The 22,247-nt window shown below is 40.9% G+C and overlaps 4 protein-coding genes across 4 annotated transcripts; 3 read left to right on the plus strand and 1 right to left on the minus strand.

Moving 5' to 3' along the window:
- Positions 1 to 668: 668 nt before the first annotated feature.
- Positions 669 to 11,885, plus strand: dhx37 (DEAH (Asp-Glu-Ala-His) box polypeptide 37). The gene is made up of 26 exons (XM_079269966.1): positions 669 to 1,013; positions 1,118 to 1,287; positions 2,373 to 2,485; positions 2,592 to 2,952; positions 3,045 to 3,193; positions 3,296 to 3,388; positions 3,507 to 3,603; positions 4,487 to 4,600; positions 4,714 to 4,930; positions 5,237 to 5,335; positions 5,430 to 5,500; positions 5,612 to 5,747; positions 5,843 to 5,919; positions 7,067 to 7,299; positions 7,399 to 7,510; positions 7,606 to 7,712; positions 7,984 to 8,172; positions 8,382 to 8,506; positions 8,831 to 8,947; positions 9,393 to 9,565; positions 9,659 to 9,773; positions 10,262 to 10,399; positions 10,489 to 10,583; positions 11,141 to 11,214; positions 11,340 to 11,437; positions 11,544 to 11,885. The coding sequence occupies exons 1-26, from the start codon at positions 911 to 913 to the stop codon at positions 11,618 to 11,620; spliced, it is 3,453 nt and encodes a 1,150-aa protein (XP_079126092.1). The 5' UTR covers positions 669 to 910; the 3' UTR covers positions 11,621 to 11,885.
- Positions 11,886 to 12,669: 784 nt separating this feature from the next.
- On the plus strand, positions 12,670 to 17,486 carry ufd1l (ubiquitin recognition factor in ER associated degradation 1). Its single transcript, XM_079269659.1, has 12 exons — positions 12,670 to 12,808; positions 13,026 to 13,158; positions 14,090 to 14,122; positions 14,217 to 14,338; positions 14,446 to 14,576; positions 14,670 to 14,742; positions 14,837 to 14,905; positions 14,998 to 15,066; positions 15,145 to 15,195; positions 15,290 to 15,378; positions 16,538 to 16,619; positions 16,885 to 17,486. The coding sequence occupies exons 1-12, from the start codon at positions 12,806 to 12,808 to the stop codon at positions 16,957 to 16,959; spliced, it is 930 nt and encodes a 309-aa protein (XP_079125785.1). The 5' UTR covers positions 12,670 to 12,805; the 3' UTR covers positions 16,960 to 17,486.
- A 457-nt stretch (positions 17,487 to 17,943) lies between these two features.
- On the plus strand, positions 17,944 to 19,587 carry cUnh22orf39 (chromosome Un C22orf39 homolog). The gene is made up of 3 exons (XM_079269745.1): positions 17,944 to 17,991; positions 18,769 to 18,936; positions 19,098 to 19,587. The coding sequence occupies exons 1-3, from the start codon at positions 17,962 to 17,964 to the stop codon at positions 19,227 to 19,229; spliced, it is 330 nt and encodes a 109-aa protein (XP_079125871.1). The 5' UTR covers positions 17,944 to 17,961; the 3' UTR covers positions 19,230 to 19,587.
- Positions 19,588 to 19,711: 124 nt separating this feature from the next.
- Positions 19,712 to 22,051, minus strand: mrpl40 (mitochondrial ribosomal protein L40). Its single transcript, XM_079269743.1, has 5 exons — positions 21,919 to 22,051; positions 21,706 to 21,789; positions 21,026 to 21,181; positions 20,512 to 20,593; positions 19,712 to 20,381 (listed from the first exon to the last, which is right to left on the minus strand). The coding sequence occupies exons 1-5, from the start codon at positions 21,978 to 21,980 to the stop codon at positions 20,154 to 20,156; spliced, it is 612 nt and encodes a 203-aa protein (XP_079125869.1). The 5' UTR covers positions 21,981 to 22,051; the 3' UTR covers positions 19,712 to 20,153.
- Between the last annotated feature and the right edge of the window lie 196 nt (positions 22,052 to 22,247).

Here is a 22,247-nt window from a genome sequence, read left to right on the forward strand (position 1 = left end):
GGGAAACATTACCTGGAAAATGTAATCTCCAGGTTTGAGTTCAGTTATGTCGATCCACTGGCAGTCGATGTCGTGCCTGTAGGTATCCAGCCCACAGTGCATACCCTGCTATATTTTAATGTTTATTTCACACGGAGTAATTTGCCATTTTCCATTCTAGTTAAATTTGTCAATAAGATTTTTTTTCCTGTTCGTCCCAGATAAAGTTTTGTTATTCATTTTTTGGAACTGTAGATTTGTAGATTCTGTAGATTTTAAACTCAAACCAAATATTACAGGTGTAATTAAAACGTACCCACATGTTATGGCAATGTTGTGTTTCTCTTTTTTAAATACAGTTTTTAAAATTCTTCCATTATGGATGAAATTAAAGATAAGATTCAATAGAAAATTTCGATGCACTTTGTGTTGATTTTTAGATCTTTCCCTTTAAATCGGCTCTGTCATTTAAACAGACTCATTTTGTTCTCATCATAAGCTAACAAAACATATTTGTCCTTTAACTATTATCGACAAACAACACGACGTGTGTAAAGCAATAAATGCTAGTTGGTAGTTGGGTTTATTTCGTATTCGTAGCGGAACCTTTATGCTGAGACAAGCTTTCAGCGGCGGACAGTTTTAACTGATGGACCGTCGTTTGTTTACACGTGAGGTTTGTACAAGGCTGCAATTTCACACGTGAATTGTTTAAATTACACATACGGTTGTCTGACCTGTTAATATATAAATATTTGTATTTTGTAATATTCATAAAGAGTAATTTACATTTTTACCGGAATGGTTCAGCTTCAGTTAGCTTGTTAGCTCGTTTTAGCTGGTTTTTCGGGGTGTTTAACACTACAAGTTATCAGGTGGTGGTATTATACACACAGTTTGTGATTCATTTATTAACAGACCTCAGTTTAAAATGGGAAAACTAAGGAGGAAACACAACTGGAAGGGAAGACAGCAAAGTGACACCCCACAAGCAGCAGAGAAAGAGAAGACAAACGTCGTTGTGGAACTTCAAGGTAAGAATTCACAGATGAAATCTATAAACTGGTGAAGTTAATGTGGTCTTTATTGCCACTTAAATGTGTTGTCAGTTTTGGTTTGTAACACGTGTTTTCATCAGATGGGGACAGGCTAAAAGGTGTAGACCAGAGCAACGCTTTGGTCCTCTCTGCCAGCAAAGCCCACAAGAAGAAAGCCTCAGTGACACCTGCCTCCACCAGAAAGGCCCTCACCAAGAAGCAGAGGAAAGAGCTGCAGAAGGTCCTGGAGCGCAAGGAAAAGAAAGCTCAGGTGAGACACAGGTTGATGCTGCAGCAGGTTCACTCAAGGGTTTAAGAAGACAGGGGGTCCCCTGATCAGGTTTCACAGTCTTTTTAATCTGGGCCAACTTTGGTCCAGTTCATACGTACACTGAAGCAAATCTAAGGATTTGCAGCTTTTCTATGTTTTATTTCACTATAAATTGAATATCTTTGAGTTTTCGACCATCAGTCAGGCCAAAAAAATGTCAGACTCTGGGATCTTCTGATGGCTTTTTACTTCTTTTAAAAAAAAACTTTTTATAGACTTAATGATCACTAAAACCATCACTCAATGTTTATCTTATCAAAAACAGCTGAGCGATTGATTACAAATCCAAACAATTAATTTAATCATAGTCTTGTTTATTAATACATATACATGAATCTTAACTTGATGGTAAAATAGTGATGCCTAAAATACCACATGTCTTTGGGATTTTCTAAAATGTACCCAGACTGTAGATATTAGCGCTGGGTATTGAAGCAAAAGGCAATTTTGAAGTACAGACTTTAATGAGCACATATCAAAGTGGTGTCGTAAGTTGGCTTTGATGGTCTGGTCAGTTATGTAGTCTCGTTTATTTATTCTTTGTCAGATAGTTCCTGATTTAAATGACATGTTTTCCAATTTTAAGGAGCTTTTGTACGGCTGCTTGTTCAGACAACGTTTAACTTTGGTTTCTTTTATTGAATGAAAAAAGGTTTAATAGAGAAATGTGTTTCTTATCATATGTTGACCTGAGATGTTCTTTGGGGCATTGCTTTTATTACAGACAGTAAAGAGATGACAATAAATGAGTGAGAGCGAGAGAGAAACAAAGATAAAAAGAAAGAGAAACAGTTTTCTTATATCAGAATTGGTGTTACTACTGAAAATGTTCATATGATGTCCAGCCCTAGACACACGATTGAACCAATTTATTCCTACCCAGTTATTCACAGTAACTCACCCTGCATAAGATCATTGGGTGTACTGGAAATAAATTGTCATACTTTTAGTAACTCTACCAACAAAGGAGATATTAAGGACTAGATCACAACCCACTCACCTGGTTTCCTGTCTTTCTCGTCCAGAGAGCAGACATCCTGAACAAACTAGCCGAGGTGCAGCTTTCAGAGTCCGAACTGAAGCTGCTGTACACCACCTCCAAACTGGGATTGGGAGACAAACTTTACCAGACCAAAGAGTAAGTGCACAGATGCAACATTTAAGCTAAGAAAAGCAAAAAAAGGTATTTTTCTCATTTGGAGAAGGTAGAGTCAGGGGTCTTACTGTTTTTGGGGTATTTTTAGGTTACCAGATGCAATAAAAGATGGAGACTCAGGACCAAAGATCAGCAGTCTCAGTGGAGCAAACAGAAAAAGAAAATGGAAAGAAGAAGAGGAGGATGAAGAAGAGGAGCGAGAGGCAGAAGAGAGCAGCGATCTCGACACCTCGTCAGATGAGGAGAAGGAAGATGAAGAAGTGAACAAAGCCACAGAGGTGACCACCCCTCCTTGTCAGGAGATGGGGGACAAACAGGAAGTGAAGGAAGAACAGCCCAAAATGGAACAAGATGGACAGAATGAGAAGACTTTAGATCAGGAGAAAGACACCAAGACGCCGCCCCAGCCGACTATCTTCATTCCTGTCGACCGATCAGCAGAGATACAGGTGTGTGAAAACCACAGGAGTTCTATTCAGACAGGTGTGTGTGGTTTTAGTTTGTGAGTGTGCTTTAAGTGCGTTTCAACCTGCTGCTGCAGGAGGCTCGTCTGAAGCTGCCCGTGCTGGCGGAGGAGCAGGTCATCATGGAGGCAGTGAGAGAAAACCCCTGCGTCGTCATCTGTGGAGAGACAGGAAGTGGAAAGACCACTCAGGTGCCTCAGTTCCTGTATGAAGCCGGCTACGCCAGGTAGGCTGATGTTTACCTGGTAAAAACGGCTTGCACGCCGATGCACATTTGTGGGTGATATCATGTGGTTACTGTTGTCTTCTTGCTAATGGTTTCCTTCAGCGGCAGCGGAATTATCGGCATCACAGAGCCAAGAAGAGTGGCAGCTGTCAGCATGTCCCACAGAGTGGCCAAAGAGATGAACCTGTCCACACGGTAACAGACACTGAAGACATTTCAAATGAAACTGACTTCGGGGGGGGGTGGGGTTTGCGTTTCACGGAAACATTTAATAAATGTAGTGTGTGTTGCATGTTTGTGCGTCCGTGTTTAGGGTGGTGTCATACCAGATTCGATACGAGGGGAACGTGACCAGTGATACCAAGATCAAGTTCATGACAGATGGTGTTCTGCTGAAGGAGATTCAGAAGGTATCATTTCCTGAAATATCTTAGTAAACATGACTGTGGCTTACTGGTGTATCTGATGCCATTTTGATGATGTAACGAGGCGATGAAGAAGCATCCAGGTAAATGCTGCTTTCCTTCATGACAACTGAGAGATGGATAGTGACAGTCACAGGGACACACAGGGAGAGTGATGAATGTGTGATTATGTTTAGTCTGTCTCTTTAAGAGCACCCAGCTTTTTCATTACGTAAATTGATTTGAATCCTCTTTTTCGGTTTCAACTCGGTGGGTTTAACCTGAAACATTTTTCTTCTTCTTTTCTGTTTTGCTGGAACAAATGATTTTTTTTGTTTTAAAGGTTCTTATGAGTGTCCTTTTTGTTGCTCATTCAAAAGGAATCAAGGGGGAAAACATAATTTGTGAAAAATATATATGTAGTAAGATTTGATCACATTTATATTTCACACTGAGCGCTTCAATCTTCTGAAGAATGGGAGATTTAAGAACCTCATATGAGGATATTGAGACATAGTGTTTTCAGTCTGAAATTCAACTAAATGAGCTTCAAAAATCGCAACTTAAATAAGGCAAGGCAAGGCAAGTTTATTTGTATAGCACATTTCAACAACAAGGTAATTCAAAGTGCTTCACATGAAACTATTAAAAGCATAAAGGCAAAAGTAAAGGAGATTTAAAACATACATTGAAACAATAATCGATGTCTCCCTGAGACATTGCGCTGCACGCAATCAACCATACACTACTACAACCATATAAGCCATGATATGGTAGTTTTTTTTCAGTGTAAATATGAGAAATGGAAAAGCATTTTCTTTTATTTAATTTCCTTTTAATTACCTTGATGTTCCTGCATTTCATTCAGTGTCTCTGTCTTGTCTCATAGGATTTCCTTCTCCAGAGATACAGTGTGATAATCATAGACGAGGCTCATGAAAGGAGTGTGTACACAGACATCCTCATTGGACTGCTGTCTCGTATCGTCCCGCTCAGAAACAAGGTGAGAGTCTGCTGTAAAAACACCCTGAATGTTTAAAGGCTGTACAGACAGCATGCATCACAGGACATTATCTCATCTTCATCTCCCTGCTCCCACTCTTCACGTCTCTGCAGAAAGGTCTGCCCATGAAGCTGCTGGTCATGTCGGCTACTCTGCGAGTGGAGGACTTCACAGACAACGCCAAGCTGTTCAGGACACCGCCGCCTGTCACCAAGGTGGACGCTCGCCAGTTCCCGGTCACCATACATTTCAACAAACGCACCCCGATGGAGGATTACACCGGAGATGCTTTCCAGAAAATCTGCAAGATCCACCGGATGCTGCCTCCAGGTGCAAATACACACACGTGACGGATATCATTTTTGGCTCTTACATGACCTGAAAGCTCTTATTTTCTGGAGGGGAAGCAGTTAAACATTCTGAATTCGATCAGATTAAAGAAAGAAAGAGAATCTTGTAGCTTCACAGCATCGATAGATGTGTTTGTTAAGATATTGTGGTGGGATGCCTGAAGAATTACACATTGTACATTTAACGGTGTAGTTTCTAAATGTGAACTGTAAGTAAGCAGGACAGGAGTTTTACCTTCACATACACACACACTCACCACCCTGATGCCTCGTCTCTCCCCTTCAGGTGGGATCCTGGTGTTTCTGACCGGTCAGGCAGAGGTTCACAATCTGTGCAGAAAACTGAGGAACGCTTTCCCCTTCAGGAAGGGTAACACAACGACAGGTGAGCCTGAAACACACCTGTTTGCCCCCTCAAAAACTCTGACATATATACATTTCTGAGTATAATTTTGTATATTACATGTTTTTGTGTTTAGGTGAAGACGAGGAAGCAGAGACCTCAGAGGCGATGAGGAAGTTTAAAAAGGCCAAACGGAAGAAGGCGGTCGTAAGTCTGCTTTTAGTAAAATACCCCTAAAAGCCACCGTAAACTAAAACATTTCTTCTCTTGTAAGAGTGTGTACTTGCATATTTTGAGAGTATTATCTCTGTCTTTCAGTCTCTGCCCCGAATCGACCTGGACAACTACTCTGCCCTCCCGCTGGACGAAGGGGACGAGGACAGAGAGGCGGGTATCGGATACGAGGACGAGGACTGCTCTGACCTGGAGTTCGGAGACGATCCCGCCGGTGCAGGCGAGCTGCTCCAAATTAATCCTTCTTCAAATCCAGCTGGATGTGTTTCAGATGAGTGCTTCTACTTATTCTGCTCTGTGTTTTGTTTTTTGCAGAGGAGAAGGCCGACCCCTCTATTCCTCTCTACGTTCTCCCTCTGTACTCTCTGTTGGCTCCAGAGCAGCAGGCCAAGGTGAGATTATTATCTTATGTCAGCACTAAACTAATCCATGACAAGAAGTTGGGTTGCTTTTGCATACACAGACTGAGTTAAAGATTTGGACTTGTGTCATAAATTTCCCAGCAACAGTACTTTAGCTGCATCCATCATGGACATCCACTGCACTGCTAACGTACAAATATTGGCTAAATATATAGCATTTGGGGTAGAAAATGGAGGATGTCTTTAACCCTCTGAACCCCTAAACCAGCAGGCGGGATGGAAAAGCAAGTTTTCATGAAACACAATTGCCAAAAATACACCGTTTATCTAAAACAGACATCTTCGTACAATTTTCAAATTTCCAACGGTCCTTAATGACATCATGTGTGACGCTTCAGTCGGATGACACAACCAAATTGAAGCTTAAAAAAAAGTTATCATGTTATTCTACTTGTCTCGATTCAAATTGTATAAACCGTTTGCACTAACCAGATCAGTAGAGGTTGAAAATATGTAAGTAGTTCAATACAATTAGCACATCGAGTCTCATTTTTTTTTCCAACATTGGTAACACTTGTGGGCACTCGAAAAATGTTGTATACATAGATTCCATTGTTCTCCAATTTTTGTAAATTCAATTATCAAAGAAATTCAACTTGAGCAAAGAACTCCCTTTAACTGCTTTAATTACATTGCAGATTTGTGCTGTTCCCCCGACTGGTTCTAGTTCCTAGCTCAAAGCATCCTGACGTGTAGATTAAGAGGCTCAGGTTTTTGCCGCCTCTGTGACAAAGTCGTCCTTCAACCTATTAAGTGAAGTCACTGTTATGTTCATAACAAAACAGCATTTTGAGAGTGTGTACTTGTCTTGATGTTTCTTGTAAAAATGTGATGTTGGAACAGGATCTAAATTAGTGTGATAGAAGGCAGTTTTATGCATGCCTACTAGTACACAATAACGTGCCAATTAAAGGCATTGTTTTCCAGAAAATAAATTAGATTTTGATCTAACAAATACACAAAAATGAATATCTAAAAATGTGTCTATTTTGTACAAATTTAAGGTTTAGCCAAACCGTTAGCTGTTCTCAGCCCTCGCTGTCCAACAGCTGAGGTGTCCATGTGAGACAGTACAGTCAATAAACCTTTACAGTGATATCTTGTATCTCACCTGCAGGTGTTCAGGCCTCCTCCCCCTGGAACTCGTCTGTGTGTGGTAGCCACCAACGTGGCCGAGACGTCCCTGACCATCCCCGCCATCAAGTACGTGGTCGATTGCGGACGAGTGAAGAAGCGCTTCTACGACAGAGTGACCGGAGTGTCGTCCTTCAAGGTCATGTGGACCTCACAGGCCTCAGCCAATCAGAGGGCGGGTAGAGCGGGACGAACGGAGCCGGGACACTGCTACAGGTCAGGGCTTTGAAACCGCCACGACTGGATCCCATGATTGTTTTCTTCTCTTGAGGATTCACAAATGTTGGTCTCTGTGTTTCTATGGTGTTTCTGCAGGTTGTACTCGTCTGCAGTATTTGGAGACTTCACTTTGTTCTCAGAGGCAGAGATTACTCGCAGGCCTGTGGAGGACCTGGTCTTACAGATGAAGGACCTCAACATAGATAAGGTCAGTAAAAAGTCAACGGAAACTCACCAGCAGGCCTTTGAGTGAAATGCTGCATCTTCTCATAAAAACAGCTTTGTTCTTTTCTGTTTGTGCAGGTGGTCAACTTTCCCTTCCCCACGTCTCCGTCGGCCGAAGCTCTGGTTGCAGCAGAGCAGTTGTTAGTCTCATTGGGAGCTCTGAAAGAGCCGCCTCGCACCGGAAGGTAACCAATGTAGATGGGTTACCCTATCTTTACCTGCCTTATAACTGTTGGAACACTTTGGGTCGTGTTGAGGGACGTTTCTGCACTCTGAGATGTCTGGAACGCAGCATTTGACACTTTTATGTGGACATTTGAGTAACAAAGTCTTTGATAATTTTTATTTAAAATGTTTATTCTGTCTTAGTTTACGCAGTGTGGTGAGACAGATTGAGCTAATTATTAGTCGTGTCACATGTCCACACTTGTAAACTGTTTTTGTTTCTCCTCTCAGTGTGAAGGAGATGGAGCGAGCGAGGCTGAGCTGTCCCATCAGCCCCCTCGGCAGAGCGATGGCTTCGTTCCCCGTGGCGCCGCGTTATGCTAAAATGTTAGCTCTCGGTAAGCAGCAGGATTGCCTTCCTTACGTCATCGCTGTGGTAGCAGCCATGACAGTCCGGGAGCTCTTCGAAGATCTCGACAGGTGAGGACGCACGTTTGCTCTAAAGATATCTGTTTATAGATGAACATGTTTCAAACTAGAATAGGGGCTTCTGAGGTCTTGCTTTTAGAAATAGTTGTGTCAGAAGGGCTAAGATTAACTGACACAAATGTGAGGTCAGCTGGCTCCTCGATCACGCTGCATACTTCATTTTCTTTTCATTCTCGTAACACAGTTCTGTTTTTCCTCAGACCTGACCGTAGTGAAAACGAGAGCTCCAAGCTCACCCAGCGTCGAGCTCGGCTGACCCAAATGAGGAGGTTGTGGGCTGGGCAAGGAGCACCGCTGCTGCTGGGGGACCTCATGGTCATGCTGGGTAAGCTGGGTTTTTTCATAAACCTCATTTTCTTCCAGGTTCCAGCTGAGACTTACTAACATCAAAAAGCATTTGATTTGAGGGATCGAACAGACCTGGTATCTGGTCTACAATTACATTTATTTTTGGATACTAACTTTGTTTTTCACCTGATTGCAAGATGCACTAGCAAAAAATATCATCACTTTACAGTAAAGAGTGGAGTGAGATATATATATATATATATATATATATATATATAAAACAGATTTTATTGTACAAAATGTTTTATATTAAGTACCTTGATATGGTTGTACTACAGTTCTGTATACATGTGACAAATAGGTGCTGTTGGTGCTTGTGAATTTGCCGGTTGTACTCCCATGTTTTGCGAGGAGAACGGCCTGAGGTATAAAGCCATGGTGGAGATCAGGAAGCTCAGAGGACAACTTACCAACGCAGGTACAGAAACACACACAGAAGACTAGGGATGCATCCATACCAATATCTGGCCAATGCTGCCTTAGATAGCTGGATCAGGTGTTTGTGACAATGGGGCCTATTCAATTACATTCTACGTGTACATACTGTATTCATTGTATACTGGAATTTTGATTCCTGTTTAGGATTTGACAGATTTGTTGCTGCATTTAAAAGTTTAACATGAATCGCAATTCCTTTTCATTTTAAAGATTTTTTTCACCAAGTTGCTGGTTTACAATTTATTATGTTAATCATAAATAACAATTCAGTAAATGTGTACGTTATATTTAGTTGTACAAAGTTAGGAAAGCAATGTTTAAGTCAGGTTTCATTTAGCCTTACACATAAAATAATGATCCCAGTCAGTTCCACCCAGTGAGGCATGCAGCTGATGAATTAATCTCTGCGTTCTCTCTAATCCCAGTGAACGCAGTTTGTCCAGAGGTGGGAGTATTTGTGAATCCCAAGATGACTCCGCCGACAGAGCACCAGGTGGTTTGCTTGCGGCAGATTGTTCTGGCCGGACTGGGAGACCATCTCGCAAGGCGCGTACAGGCAGAGGATTTACTGGACCCCAAATGGAAGAATGGATACAAGGCAAGTAGCTCCGAGGGCTGTAGTTGTGATTAAAGAAGGGAGTCGACTATAGCTCTCCTTCATCATCTCATCTGTATCTGTTTTTGTTCATAGACTCCTCTCCTGGACGACCCGGTGTTCATTCATCCCAGCTCCGCGCTGTTCAAAACGCTGCCGGAGTTCATAGTCTACCAGGAGATCATGGAGACCACCAAGATGTACATGAGAGGTGAATGAGCTTTGATTAAACGCCACATGTGGTATCCAGGGTGCTTGATTTTCACATGGAATTATCTGTGAGAATTTAAAAAGATATTTTTCAGATGTGCAGTGGAACGTTAAAAGGTAAACTGAATACTAAGATTCAATGTCAGACTTTAAAACTCCTGTTTTAGACAAATCAAAGGATCTCTGGTGTGATGTTATCTTTGCTTAACACGGCTGCGAAAAGACAGTTTGGAATTCAAATGTTCTGACACGATTTCCATCAACCAATCATAACTTGTTACAGACTTCCCTATTGGACATTATTGATCGAGGGACAATGTTTTGCTCATTTTCATGTTCTGCGTTTCTCCTGAAAATTTTGCAGAAAATGCAAGATTTCTAAACTGCCATGTTTCAGGACGACAAAGTTCGCCTTGAGCTGTGTGAATTGAATTGTCTAGATTTGCAGGCTGATGGTTTCAGCTGGTGAAATGTCTTCCTCTCCGTCAGGTGTGTCAGCGGTAGAAGCAGAGTGGATCCCAGAGCTTCTGCCCCAGTATTGTCATTCGGGCTCCCCTCTGGAGTCGCCGTCACCATGGTTCTGTTCATCCACCGGCACCATCAGATGTCACCGCCCCAGCACCTTCTGTAGGTTTTCCATAGCTGATTATCATGCCTGTTTGTGCCAAAAAGGTGTCTCTGCTTACGCTTGTGTGATTGTTGTGCTTCTCCTGCAGTCCGTGTAGGTTGGCCGCTGCCAGCGGTGGAGATGGAATATCCAGACGACCTCGATCGTTACAAAATGTTTGCAAGGTTTCTGCTTGAGGGACAGGTACTGCAGCACGTTTTATCAGCTCTGTTCAGTCATCACTCAAGCTTCAGTTAGGCTTGAACCTGACCACTCTGTCCAATCCTTAACAGTCCTGATCACTGCTAGAGGACAAAATAATAACAGTATTATTATTAATAATAATCTATCCTAAAAACTCCTGCTCCCCTTTTATTGTTTATTTGGATCTCCAGCAGTTATGTTCGCAAAAACTACTCAGCCTTACTTCTCTTAGTAAAATATACAGCATTATCATGAATTCCATATTAAATTGAACCTCTACTACACCCAATAAAATAAAATACAAAACAAAACTGATCATGAATCCAAATCAAACCAAAAATGAATTCTAAATTCAAAACATTTACATTCTTTAACATATTAACCAATGCACACTTTTTGGATAAGTTTTTATCTGAGTAAATTGAATATATATATAACATATGGATGTGCTGTCCCTTCTGCATTGTTGGCACAAACTCTAGAAAAGTTGGAAGAATGCTGCCGGCAGCTGACCAAACCTGACAGGAACTGTGATGTTTGCTTTGTCTGGTCCTCAGGTCTGTCCTAAACTAATGAAACACAGCAGCGTCCTCCTCTCAAACCCCTCCATCATGCTGAAAACGTGGGCAAAGTAAGTCGGCCCTCTCACACACTGATCTGCCTTCTCCATGCCAACTTTCCATTTTTGTCAAACTACAAATGAACTTGTTTCAAAGAAATGACTTTTCTCTTACTGCTGTGTCTCTGCTGCTTCAGGCTGCAGCCGAGGACGGAGACTTTGCTGGGAGTGCTGGTGTCAAAGAGGGTCGACTGCAGAGACGCCCTTCTCTCTGTCTGGAAAACTGAAGATAAATGTGAGGATTTCATTTAATTAGCATGGCTTTCTGCTCGAGTCTGATTTTTATTTGCATTCTTGACATTTTTATCTTGTTTCATTTTGTATTTTTCTACTCCCTACAGTCCTGTTGTCTGCATACTGCCAGTGGTTACCTGAAGCCTTGCATCAAGAAGTGGCCAAAAGTTGGCCCCCGATTTGAAGAACTACATCTAAATAAGAAGGCAGAAATGATGTTACACACATGTTCAGAGACTCATGTTGATCTACAAATACATAGAACTCCCTTCTGTACCTTCAGAGTTTTTAAATGTTCTCTCAAAGTGCAACTACAATACCACAGTACTGCCTTTTCTTAGTTTTGTATTTTATATACCGGTACTGTATAACGACTTTTAACTTGTTATCAGTGTGCTGCTGTCAGTTATGTTTGTCTGATTTGGTCTTCATAAGACTCAATAAAAACTGCGTGGCTTTGAATAAGGCTGCTGTGCGATTTATTCATGCTCTATGTAAACTGATTGGTAAATATTAAAGGGCAGCTCCACTGATTTTACACATAAGTGACGTTTACTAGGCACGAGGAGTATAATCATGCTGTGATCGCAGGAGAATAACGTTTTTTGGTTTTTTTAAACGGCTGTTTAATCATGGTAATCTCAGTTTGGGCATGGACATGAAGGCTGTGTCTATTGAGAATATAATTGGTTGAAAATGAATGTGCATTTTTGTAGCTTTTGACTATTTAATTATCTTCCTCAGCAGATGGGTGTCAGAATTCTAGATGTTCAAATTAAGATTTGAAATTGTCACGACCGTGGAAACCATCTGTTCAACAAACGGACTCACCACAAAGTATTTAGTTGAAAAATAACAAGAAACTCCCAAATTAAAATGCCGTCTTTGCATAGCATAGTCACGTGAGACCTAAAAACAAACGCGTTTTGGCATCAAGCCCTCGTCAGTTTCAACTCCAAAAACAGGTGAAAGTCAGGATATCTCAGCCTCTGTTGCTTCTTCTATTTTGGCTTTTTATTTTTTAATTCAACTTCATGGAAGTGCTATTTTTGGAGAAACAATATAAAATCATTTTTAATATTACAGAGGTTAAATTGGAATTGGTTTTCATCTCAGAATACCAAATCCTCCATGAATTTGCAGGAAACATTTAATAAAAAATGATAAAACTGTTATTTCAATGGGCTTCTGTGATTGGCTAATGTCTCTCGTGTCGTCATTTCCTACTTGCGGCTCGTACACTTCCGGAAGAAGCGGAAGACAACAGTGGACAGTCACAGTTCACAAGCAACATTTTCAAGTAAGAGAATAAAGACCGAAAGCCATTTTGATTTGAGTCGTTTGACAACCAAAGACCAACACTGTCGACATGGTGAGTGACATTCCGCTTTGGCTCAACGTTGACGAAACATTCAACGTTCTATCGAAACAAACCGTACTTGGAGCAGTTTAGCTAGCGAGCGAGCGACTAACAACAACACGACTTCAGCAGAAAGCTGCTCTGTCATCATGGACTTTAGGTCCTGGGTGGATTGTACCAACTCACGTAAAATTCATGTTATTTTAATAGGATTTGGTTTGTTCCACAGTTTTCCTTCCACGTATTCGACCACCCGATGTCTCGGGGGTTTCAGAACCGCTTCTCCACTCAGTACCGCTGCTACTCTGTGTCCATGCTGGCAGGTCCCAACGACCGCTCCGACGTGGAGAAAGGAGGAAAAAGTAAGTATTATTATTGTCACAAAATATGCCCCATATTCTTCAATACACTGCCTGTACAATCGCGTCTTGGTAAAATCAAATCTCAATCAAATAATTAAATTGCAAACATAGGATTTAGTTTGTTGTAAATACAGAAATGCTTTTGAGTCCAATCTTTATTGAATCTTTTAAATGCCAACTAACTGAACGGAAATATAATAGTAATAATGCCTTCATTTATATAGCACAAAACTTACAAAGTGCTCCACAAAGACTAAAAAAACAAGAGTTACAGGTAAGTAACGAATACAATATAATTGATAAAGTAATAATGCCAAGCGAGGTAGGAATTACTAAAACACAGGACATACAAGAAAAATAAAACACAAGAATACACAATTTTGAGATAAAGCGATTCTGAAAAAGTGCATTTTTAAGATGTCAAACTTTGATTCTTCAGTCCACAATGCATTTTTCCCCACTCTGCCATAGTTCACTCCTTCTTTTTTTGCCCCAATCAAACCTAATGAAACCTGTATGAATGCAGTGTTTCCCAAATGTGATGGGGAAATTCAGAATAATCATAAAGTCACAAGAAACCTGAACTACCGTACCAGTGAGTCATCTCTGCTCTCTTGAGCTGCCAACCTATCGTTATGTAAGCTGTAGACCCCTGTGGACACGTCTGTCAGTTCAAGCTCTTTCATATTTCTAAAAGTAAAAAATGCTAAAATCAGCCATAGTTTTGAAAGATACATTACATTTTACAGCAGTTTCTCTGTAATTCCTCAAAAATAATGGTGGTTTGCCCTTTTGTTTGTACGGTGATAATTCACAAACATTATTAAAAAATGTTGCATCTTGCATATCTTATGTGTCCAAAGACTTTGAACCTGAAGCAAAGCTGTTTACATGATGTGTTGTCTCAGCTAATGGGCGGTTTCTTTTTCAGTAATAATGCCACCTTCAGCCCTCGACCAGCTCAGTAAGTGCAAGTTAAATTAAACACCTCTTCATTACAAAAGTCCCGTATGAACCGTCCATGGAGCTTAACCTTTCTGCTCCTTTTCCTTGTACAGGCAGACTTAACATCACCTATCCAATGCTGTTCAAGCTGACCAACAAGAACTCCGACAGGATGACACACTGCGGCGTGCTGGAGTTTGTGGCGGACGAGGGAATCTGCTACCTGCCTCACTGGGTGAGAAAAAGAAACTGTGTCTGAATTGTTTTCTGTTGATTTTAAAGCCACTCTGTAAGTATCCACCAAGGCAGCACTGTAGATCTGCTTCTTTCTGTTTGCTACAGATGATGCAGAATCTCCTACTGGAGGAAGGTGGTCTGGTCCAAGTGGAAAGTGTTAACCTCATGGTGGCCACTTACTCAAAGTTCCAGCCACAGAGCCCCGACTTCCTGGACATTACAAACCCCAAGGCAGTGTAAGAAATAATAGTTAGGAACATTGAATTGACCCGTTTTCACATGTAGGGTTTTTAACTGTAGGGAGTAACTAAGTTGTCACTTTATTTCAGACTGGAGAATGCACTGAGGAACTTTGCCTGCTTGACAACTGGTGACGTCGTAGCTATCAACTACAACGAAAAGGTGAATTAAATTCTTCAAATTCGTGTCAGACGAGTCTTCATTTTTTTTGCTCGACTGAATGCGACTACTAATGGCATCTGTATTATTGTTTCAGATATACGAGCTGCGGGTGATGGAGACCAAGCCAGATAAAGCCGTGTCTATCATCGAGTGCGATATGAACGTAAGCTCCTCAATAGCAGTGATTATCACAGACAACAGTGAAGTATTCTGCTGTGTTCTCCCTTTTAAATGTGTTGTGACTCTGTTTCTCAGGTGGATTTTGATGCTCCTTTGGGTTACAAAGAGCCCGAACGACGACCCCAGGCACAGGAAGAACCAACGGTAAGCACCGAACCCTAAAGGTACATGTACAGTTTGTGCTCTGAACAATTTGATAAAAAAAAACTCAATTCTTCACAGGAGGAAGAAGCAGATCCCACCAGCTACGCCGACATGGACCTGCGATTCAGAGTGAGTAAATGCTGTGGGTTAGAGACAAGTAAGCCGCGCTGATAATCGTAACAACTGCAGCTAATGTAACTTCTGGTGTGTTTCCTATCCTCAGGCTTTCACCGGCTCTGGCAATCGTTTGGATGGTAAATTAAAAGGGATTGAGCCCTGCCCCGTCCCTCTTGACCCAAGTGACATCAAAAGGTGATGTTCAGTATTTTATACATTTACACATGAAGTGGCCAAAAAAATGGAATATTGTAACATAATGTTTGAACTATTCAACATGGTAACGCTGCGACATTATTACGATTTTGGGGAATGATGTAAAACCAGGGTCCGATCTGAGGACGTTTATGGCCAGCACCTTAAATGTGCTAAATTAGCATTACTATAGCAACTTTTTGTCATGTAAATATACTGTGGAGTCGTGGCATCCTGAGCAGAGAAAGAAGTCGGTTACACTCTGTGTGTGTTGTAATCCGGGCTTCTCTGTGGGTTTTTTGTTTTTTACGTGCCCCACTGGCCAGCTAATCGCCGCCGCTCTGCACTGCGCTCATAAGGCGGTTAGCAGCGATATCGTTGTCGTGGGAGCATAGCGGTCACCCGCTGGTTCATCCTCAGGTTACCTCTGTCAGCACTGTCCGGGCTGTTGGCACTGTCCGGGCTGTTGGCATAGTAAGTTGCTTGCCGTCACCATGTTGAGATCCGTGTGGAGGCAATCCCTCGATCATAGATTTGCTCTGAATTTAGAATTTTGTACCTTTTAAGGTCTAAGCCAGCTGGCACCCCACACTATGTTGTCTTGGCCCTTTGGCTATATTTGACAAGACGTCTCAAAAAGAACAACTACATCTTCCCTGAGTTGGTTGGTGAGCTGAGTTTTGACATACAATGTGACGGGTGAAGCACAGCAGATTGCATTGTGGACTGACATATTTATTTGTTCCTGTGAGTGACTACTGACCACTATGGTACAGTAGAGCAGGAGATGATATCAGGCTATGATGATGTTTGTGAGGTCTTTGATAAACAGCTGGAAATAATAAGTCTAACACCTGCTGGAGAATTGCCAAACTGTGTGTAATTCATAATTCATAGTTTGGCCATTTAACAAATTGCTAAATCTAACAATAGACTTGCCTCGCTTTGCAGTGTTTGACCGCTAGAATGTGTCAAATCATCATTTTTTTACTGTTTCACAATGGGACATATTCATTTATCAGAGTTCCACAGTATAAGGAGACACTTAAGCTGTTCAATCTTTATTTTACTATAAGTCATTCAACATTGAACCATTCTAGCAGTGTGTTAGCCTTGAGTGTAAATTCTTAACCGTGAACTCTGAACTTTCATTTCACAGAGGCATTCCCAACTACGAATTCAAAGTTGGCAGGATCACCTTCATCAGAAACTCGAGGCCTCTGCCCAGGAAATTTGTAGATGTAAGAAATGTGGAGGATTTGATCAATTTCATCATACATTTGTACATATTACACTAGGCTGTATTTACAGTGTTTCAGTTTCTCACACTTTTCTGGTACAACCTTTTTGGTCATAGCACTGGAACTAAACTATTTTATTGTGTCATTCATTCTATTTGTCTGTCGTGAATTCTCTAAATACATTTTCTTGTAGAACTCATGCTGTAATATTCCAGTCATAACTATTTTAAAATCTCTTTTAACCCCCCCCCCCCCCCCCCCCCAGGATGATGCCCTGAACAGATTCATCGCTTTCTCTGGAGCAGGACAATCACTACGCAAGAAAGGCAGAAAGCCTTGAAGGACTTAAGTAGAGAGACTGGATAATGTGCACGGACTCGCCATATCAATTGTTACCTGCAACAGCAAAGTTAAAAAAAAAAAAAACTGGCCTTCAGGTGCACTGCTGGGATTTTATTTGTGTCCCTTTGAAATGTTTCTGCTGTTGAGCTGGGATTCTATATAATTAAAACTTTTGACATTAATATCTTTGTCAACAAAAGCCGAGCTCCGTAAATTGTGGTCTGGAGTTTGTGGAATAAATTATGTCACCACACCACCAAAAAAAATAATAACTTGTGGAGTGTAGTTGTGATATTAGAACATTTCCCCCCCTTTTTCCATGATTGTTACATTTATACAATTTACTTTAGGTATACTGTTATCCAGAGTCTCATTCTTATAAAATGGGAGCAATAATAGCACAATACTTTTGTTTTTAATTATAATGAAAATCATTTTATGTTTGGGTTTTTTGAGTTAAAGGAGTAATTTTCGATTCCCCCCTTTTTTCTTGGTTTATTTATAGACAAATAAAGGACTGTTTGAAATTGATTGTCACTAATAGTTAATTTTGTAATGTCCAAGCATGTAAACAAACTACATAATGAAACTGGTATATAATAGGATGTTCCTATGGCATTTTTCTTGACTTGGAATTAGACACTTATTTACAAAAAAGCTGGTTGTCCAGTTCTAATTAAACTGTGTAATGGCAGGATGTATTGACGAGTAATAAGCAAGTAATGCATACTTTATAACACCAACAGCTGGCGGAAAAACAAAGATGTCGAAGAAGAAATGTCCATATTTGTCCAAAACAGGTTCTTGTCTTAACAAATGCAGGGTAATCATGGTTACTACAATGAGGGGATGTTTGGTTAGTGATGACTAGTATTAGTCATTTATGTTCTTGTTTCGTTTTGCTGTTTGCTGTCTTTAGTGCGTATTTCTTAATGGGCTTTTATTTTGAAATGTACTCGAACCGGATGTTTTGTCGCTGTATTTGCTAGCGCGGCTAGTAATGGACCGGTCTGGTAAAGACGCGTGGAGGGTAATTTTACAGTTCTTGTGTTGTTAGCTTAATTTTATGATTTATTTCGATCTACCTTGTTTTTGTTAGTCCTGATTATGAATGAAAAATGCCAGATCTGACCCAAAATAGTTACCACGGTGATTAACATTAGCTATCGTTGCAAAATTGCCCTTAGCTAGCAATAAGCAATGTCAGGTAAACGAGGTCTTAACAGAAACGTTGCTGTTTAGCGTGATCTGATTCATGGTTTGATTTGAAATCTATTGTTACTGATCTACAAAAAACGATATGTAAATGTAGTTAGATACTTGTAACGCTGGATCAGCCACAGAGCAAATAACCGAGGTTCATACACATTAGCGACCTAAGGGAGGTGCTGTCAGACTGATGTTTATTTTCCTTTTTTCCTCTATTTAAAGTAACGTTTAGTCAACACTTGCATTTCTAAAAAGTAATACAGTATTACATACAAACGATGTTTACGATGGCATCTTTGCTAGTGGACGATTCATTAACTAGCCCCAATATATCTGTTAACTTCATGTTTTAAATAAGACATTATGAAATACATCATCATATGAATAATAGACAAAATAAAGACTATAAAAGCCTTAGCCAGCTGCACAAGTTAGGCACTCCCCAGGTTAATCCTTTGTCTTGCACGAGCTTGTTAGATGTAACCAGAAAAGTGGAAGTGATGCAGTCACTCTCCACAGACACAACATTAGAGGGTTCAAATATAATTTGGAACAAGTTGTGCTTGGTGACGAGTCCTGCTTTTGTCTGCTTGTACAGCCGCCCCGAGCCTGTGATGACTACTGGAGTGAATTCAGACATTGCAAAAGCTTGAAGAACCGTTTTCACCACTATTACACGTACGGCACCTCGCCATCCTGCCAGCAGTGGAAGGAGGACTACCACACCTGCAGAGAGTGGGAGAAACACAAAGCCGCTGAATCCAAGGTACAGCGTCAGAAAGCTACGTGGTTTCAATTGTAAAAACCTGTGATCAAACTGGTAATATTCATGGTGTCTTAATCTGAATGACCTGAAGAAGCAAAAAAAAAAAATCTATAGCTTGAAATTATGATACATTTTTTGAACGTACCCTATCTGTGTTGCAGGAAGCCTTGCAGAAGAGTGAAAGGAACAGAGTGGCAGAGCAGAGAAACTTCACCCCGGTGTGGGAACTGAGGCGAGAGCCCCCCAGAGACTGGCACATGCCGCTGAACCAGGAAAAGCCTCAGGACTCATGACTGGTCACTTGTTGCCATGTCAAGCTGTATTCAGTGAGCTGCTGTGTGAAAACAGGCATGCATGTTTAAACAACGGTAGCAGCAGCACCTAGTGCTCACTGATGAGTATGACAGCATCTGTATTTATCCAGCAAATTACAAGATGATTTCTCCAAAGGCATTGTTTATTGTCATCATAAATTATTAATTCTTTAAGGCTCGTGTAAAAATACAAATGCTGACTGCACTCAGACTTGCTGTAAATGAGTTTAAAGAGGAGTTTCCTTGTTTTTCTGTGTTAAGCGTGAGAAATATGGAATATTGGGTCAAATAATGCAATGGATACATTTTGAAGATTAAATGCATTTCATCCAAGTAATTAAGTATCTGTTGTTTCCGTAAGGCTGAGATTAATAATTAATGCTGCACTAGAAAACACTTTTGATGGCATTGAACAGGAGAGTTGGCCACAGTAAGCCCGTCAACATGTCCCAGAAGCACCGTAGTCTCTTCAGCCTGTGCTGTAGATACTTCTGATTAATATATTATAAATGCAATAATATAACAAAATTCAGCTTTACAGCTTCAACTCATAGCAGTTTCCTGTCTCATTTCTGTGATAAGTTTTTCCTAAAATTACACGAGGCGTAAAACTAGTTTTGAACAAATTTGATCAATAAAGTTTTTTTTTTATTTTCTGTTTCTTCCATTATGTTTTACACAGACTTGAACGTGGAGGAAAAAGAAAACCATGCATAATTACCATGAATGTTGTTGCATTTGATAGACATGAATCAACAGAGGTGACCAATTCAAGAAAGGGAAAAAAAAAAAACATATTTGCAAAGTGTCCTTCACATGAAGGCTGCATGTTGGCTTAATAAATCATGTAAAAACAAGGACACTAAATACACACAGGCTGCACCCACAGCCCTCCCATGTCCATCACTGTGTGTAAACTTTAGTAATGTTGTTGTATTTCCCATCTGGAGCTTCATATTTGCTCTTCGGCGGCGTGTAGACAGGACCGTCGTGAGTGAAGGGAAACAGAAGGGGGTCTGGCTTCAGCGCCGCCTGGTACAGCTCCTCAGACTCCAACTTCAGCTCCTCCAGCGCCTCCCTCTGTGCTTCTAGAGAAAGCTCAACAGCCTGCACTTCAGCCATGTGCTGCTCCTGCAAGAGCAAAGACAGAAGAGCACAGCAAATATAGCCCACTTAGTGCACATGATGGAGCGCAGAGGTCAGAGGCAAGATTTTTCCATAAAAGCTTCGGCGATGGAGGTGTTATTAGTTAAGTGGTGACCTGTTTGTATCGACACCACTCCTTCAGCAGCAGGGCGCGACCCTCGCTTTCTTCAAATGACAGCCTGGGTGCGGAACGTTTCCTTTATACGAGAATAAGAAACATCAATTTACAGCACTTTAAAGTCAGTGAGCACTAAATAGCAAGGAAAGAACACAAAGGTACAGTAAGTCAAATAAAAAGGAGGACAAATGATACGCAAATGTGTCCATAAAATGTTGTTTTAATGTCTGCCAGCCTTAATGCCAGAGGACTTGTGTAGTTAATTTACTGTTTGGAACAGCCAATATCACTGATCTTGTTCAACAACAGTTGTGGTGTAATTTATGTCACATCCATCCCTAAACCCCTATATCCTAGAGGTGAGCAACAAAAATGTAAAACTTTTAGCCATCTTCAGCCTGGGTACCCCAAAGAAACTGATTTTTACACATTAAAACTCAAGAGTGTTTTGAACTCTGATGTCAACTGAATCTTTGGAGAACAGACCGAGATTCAGTGAAATGAGCTGTACCTTGTTTCATCCAAGTATTTGGCCGGAGTGATGAGGTCCTCTATGGGGATAAACTCAGGCGCGACCTTCTCCAGCTTCTTCAGCTTTTTTCTCATCCTCTCCTTCAACGTCTGCTCCCTTCTTGGGTCAACTTTTTTCTTCTTCTTGGGCTCCGCTCTAAAACACAAAGCACAACTCTGTGAGCATATTAAACCGCAAGATATATTTGAACGTAAATCTGGGAAACATATTGATACCGTGACATGAAACATGATATTGTCTGGGATTTTCATAGTGATCTAAACAGAAACAAATGGCATCATATCAAGTAGTTTTCAGTGTTGACTTGAGCATAAATTGCGCTTTATTTTGATTGTCAGCCATTTGGGTCATTATGAGGCAACAATGCCATTCTCTGGTTCCAGCCTCAAATGTAAAGACTGCATCGCTTAATTGCTTTTCTCCATTTTATATCATCATAAATGGCACCTATGACATCAAGACGTCCCTTTGGATTCTGGAAACTCGATGTTGACATTTTTGAGCATTAATTGATGCCAAAAAAAGAGATGATCTATTAAATGTAGGATCTGTCTCCATTGAAAGTGGGTTTAAGTAATGCATGTTCCCAACAAATTAGCAATTCATCAAACAAACAAAAAACAATTGACATGCAGACAAACTGGGACTTTTGCTCATACCTCAGTGGAGCAGATGTCTTCAGTGTCCTCACTGGTGCGAACCAAGGACTCTGTACAGCATGATGATGTTCTCCCAACAGGAAGCTGTAAAACGACGAGCAACTGTCAACCACAGAAGTGATTAGCAGCATTTCTCTACTGAATAACCTTAACTACGTTAGCTCTAGGTAGCTAGTAGCTACATTGTTAGCCAGTCGTACCGCAAACACTCACCTTGACGGAGCGGTCTGTCGGGACAACACCCTGCAGAGACAGCGCGATAAAGCAACAGACATCTCTCCACTGTTTCACTTGAAACACCCTTGCTTCGCCTGTCCCCCAAGGATGTTGTACTGTCCCCTTGCTCGAACGAGAGCCAGACGTGGCGCGAGAAGATGACGTTGTCGAGCTGTCACGCTCACAATTTCACGGGCGTACTTTCATGTATTTTGTTTGTGCAAATAATTACATAAAATGCATTAAATATAGAATACACTGTCAATAAAACCAATTATAAAATCACGCAAGATGTTACTGTTTATTAACAGTTTAATATTGTCGTA

Source organism: Melanostigma gelatinosum (genome assembly GCF_949748355.1).
Source record: "Melanostigma gelatinosum genome assembly, chromosome: 6".
NCBI lineage: Eukaryota > Metazoa > Chordata > Actinopteri > Perciformes > Zoarcidae > Melanostigma > Melanostigma gelatinosum.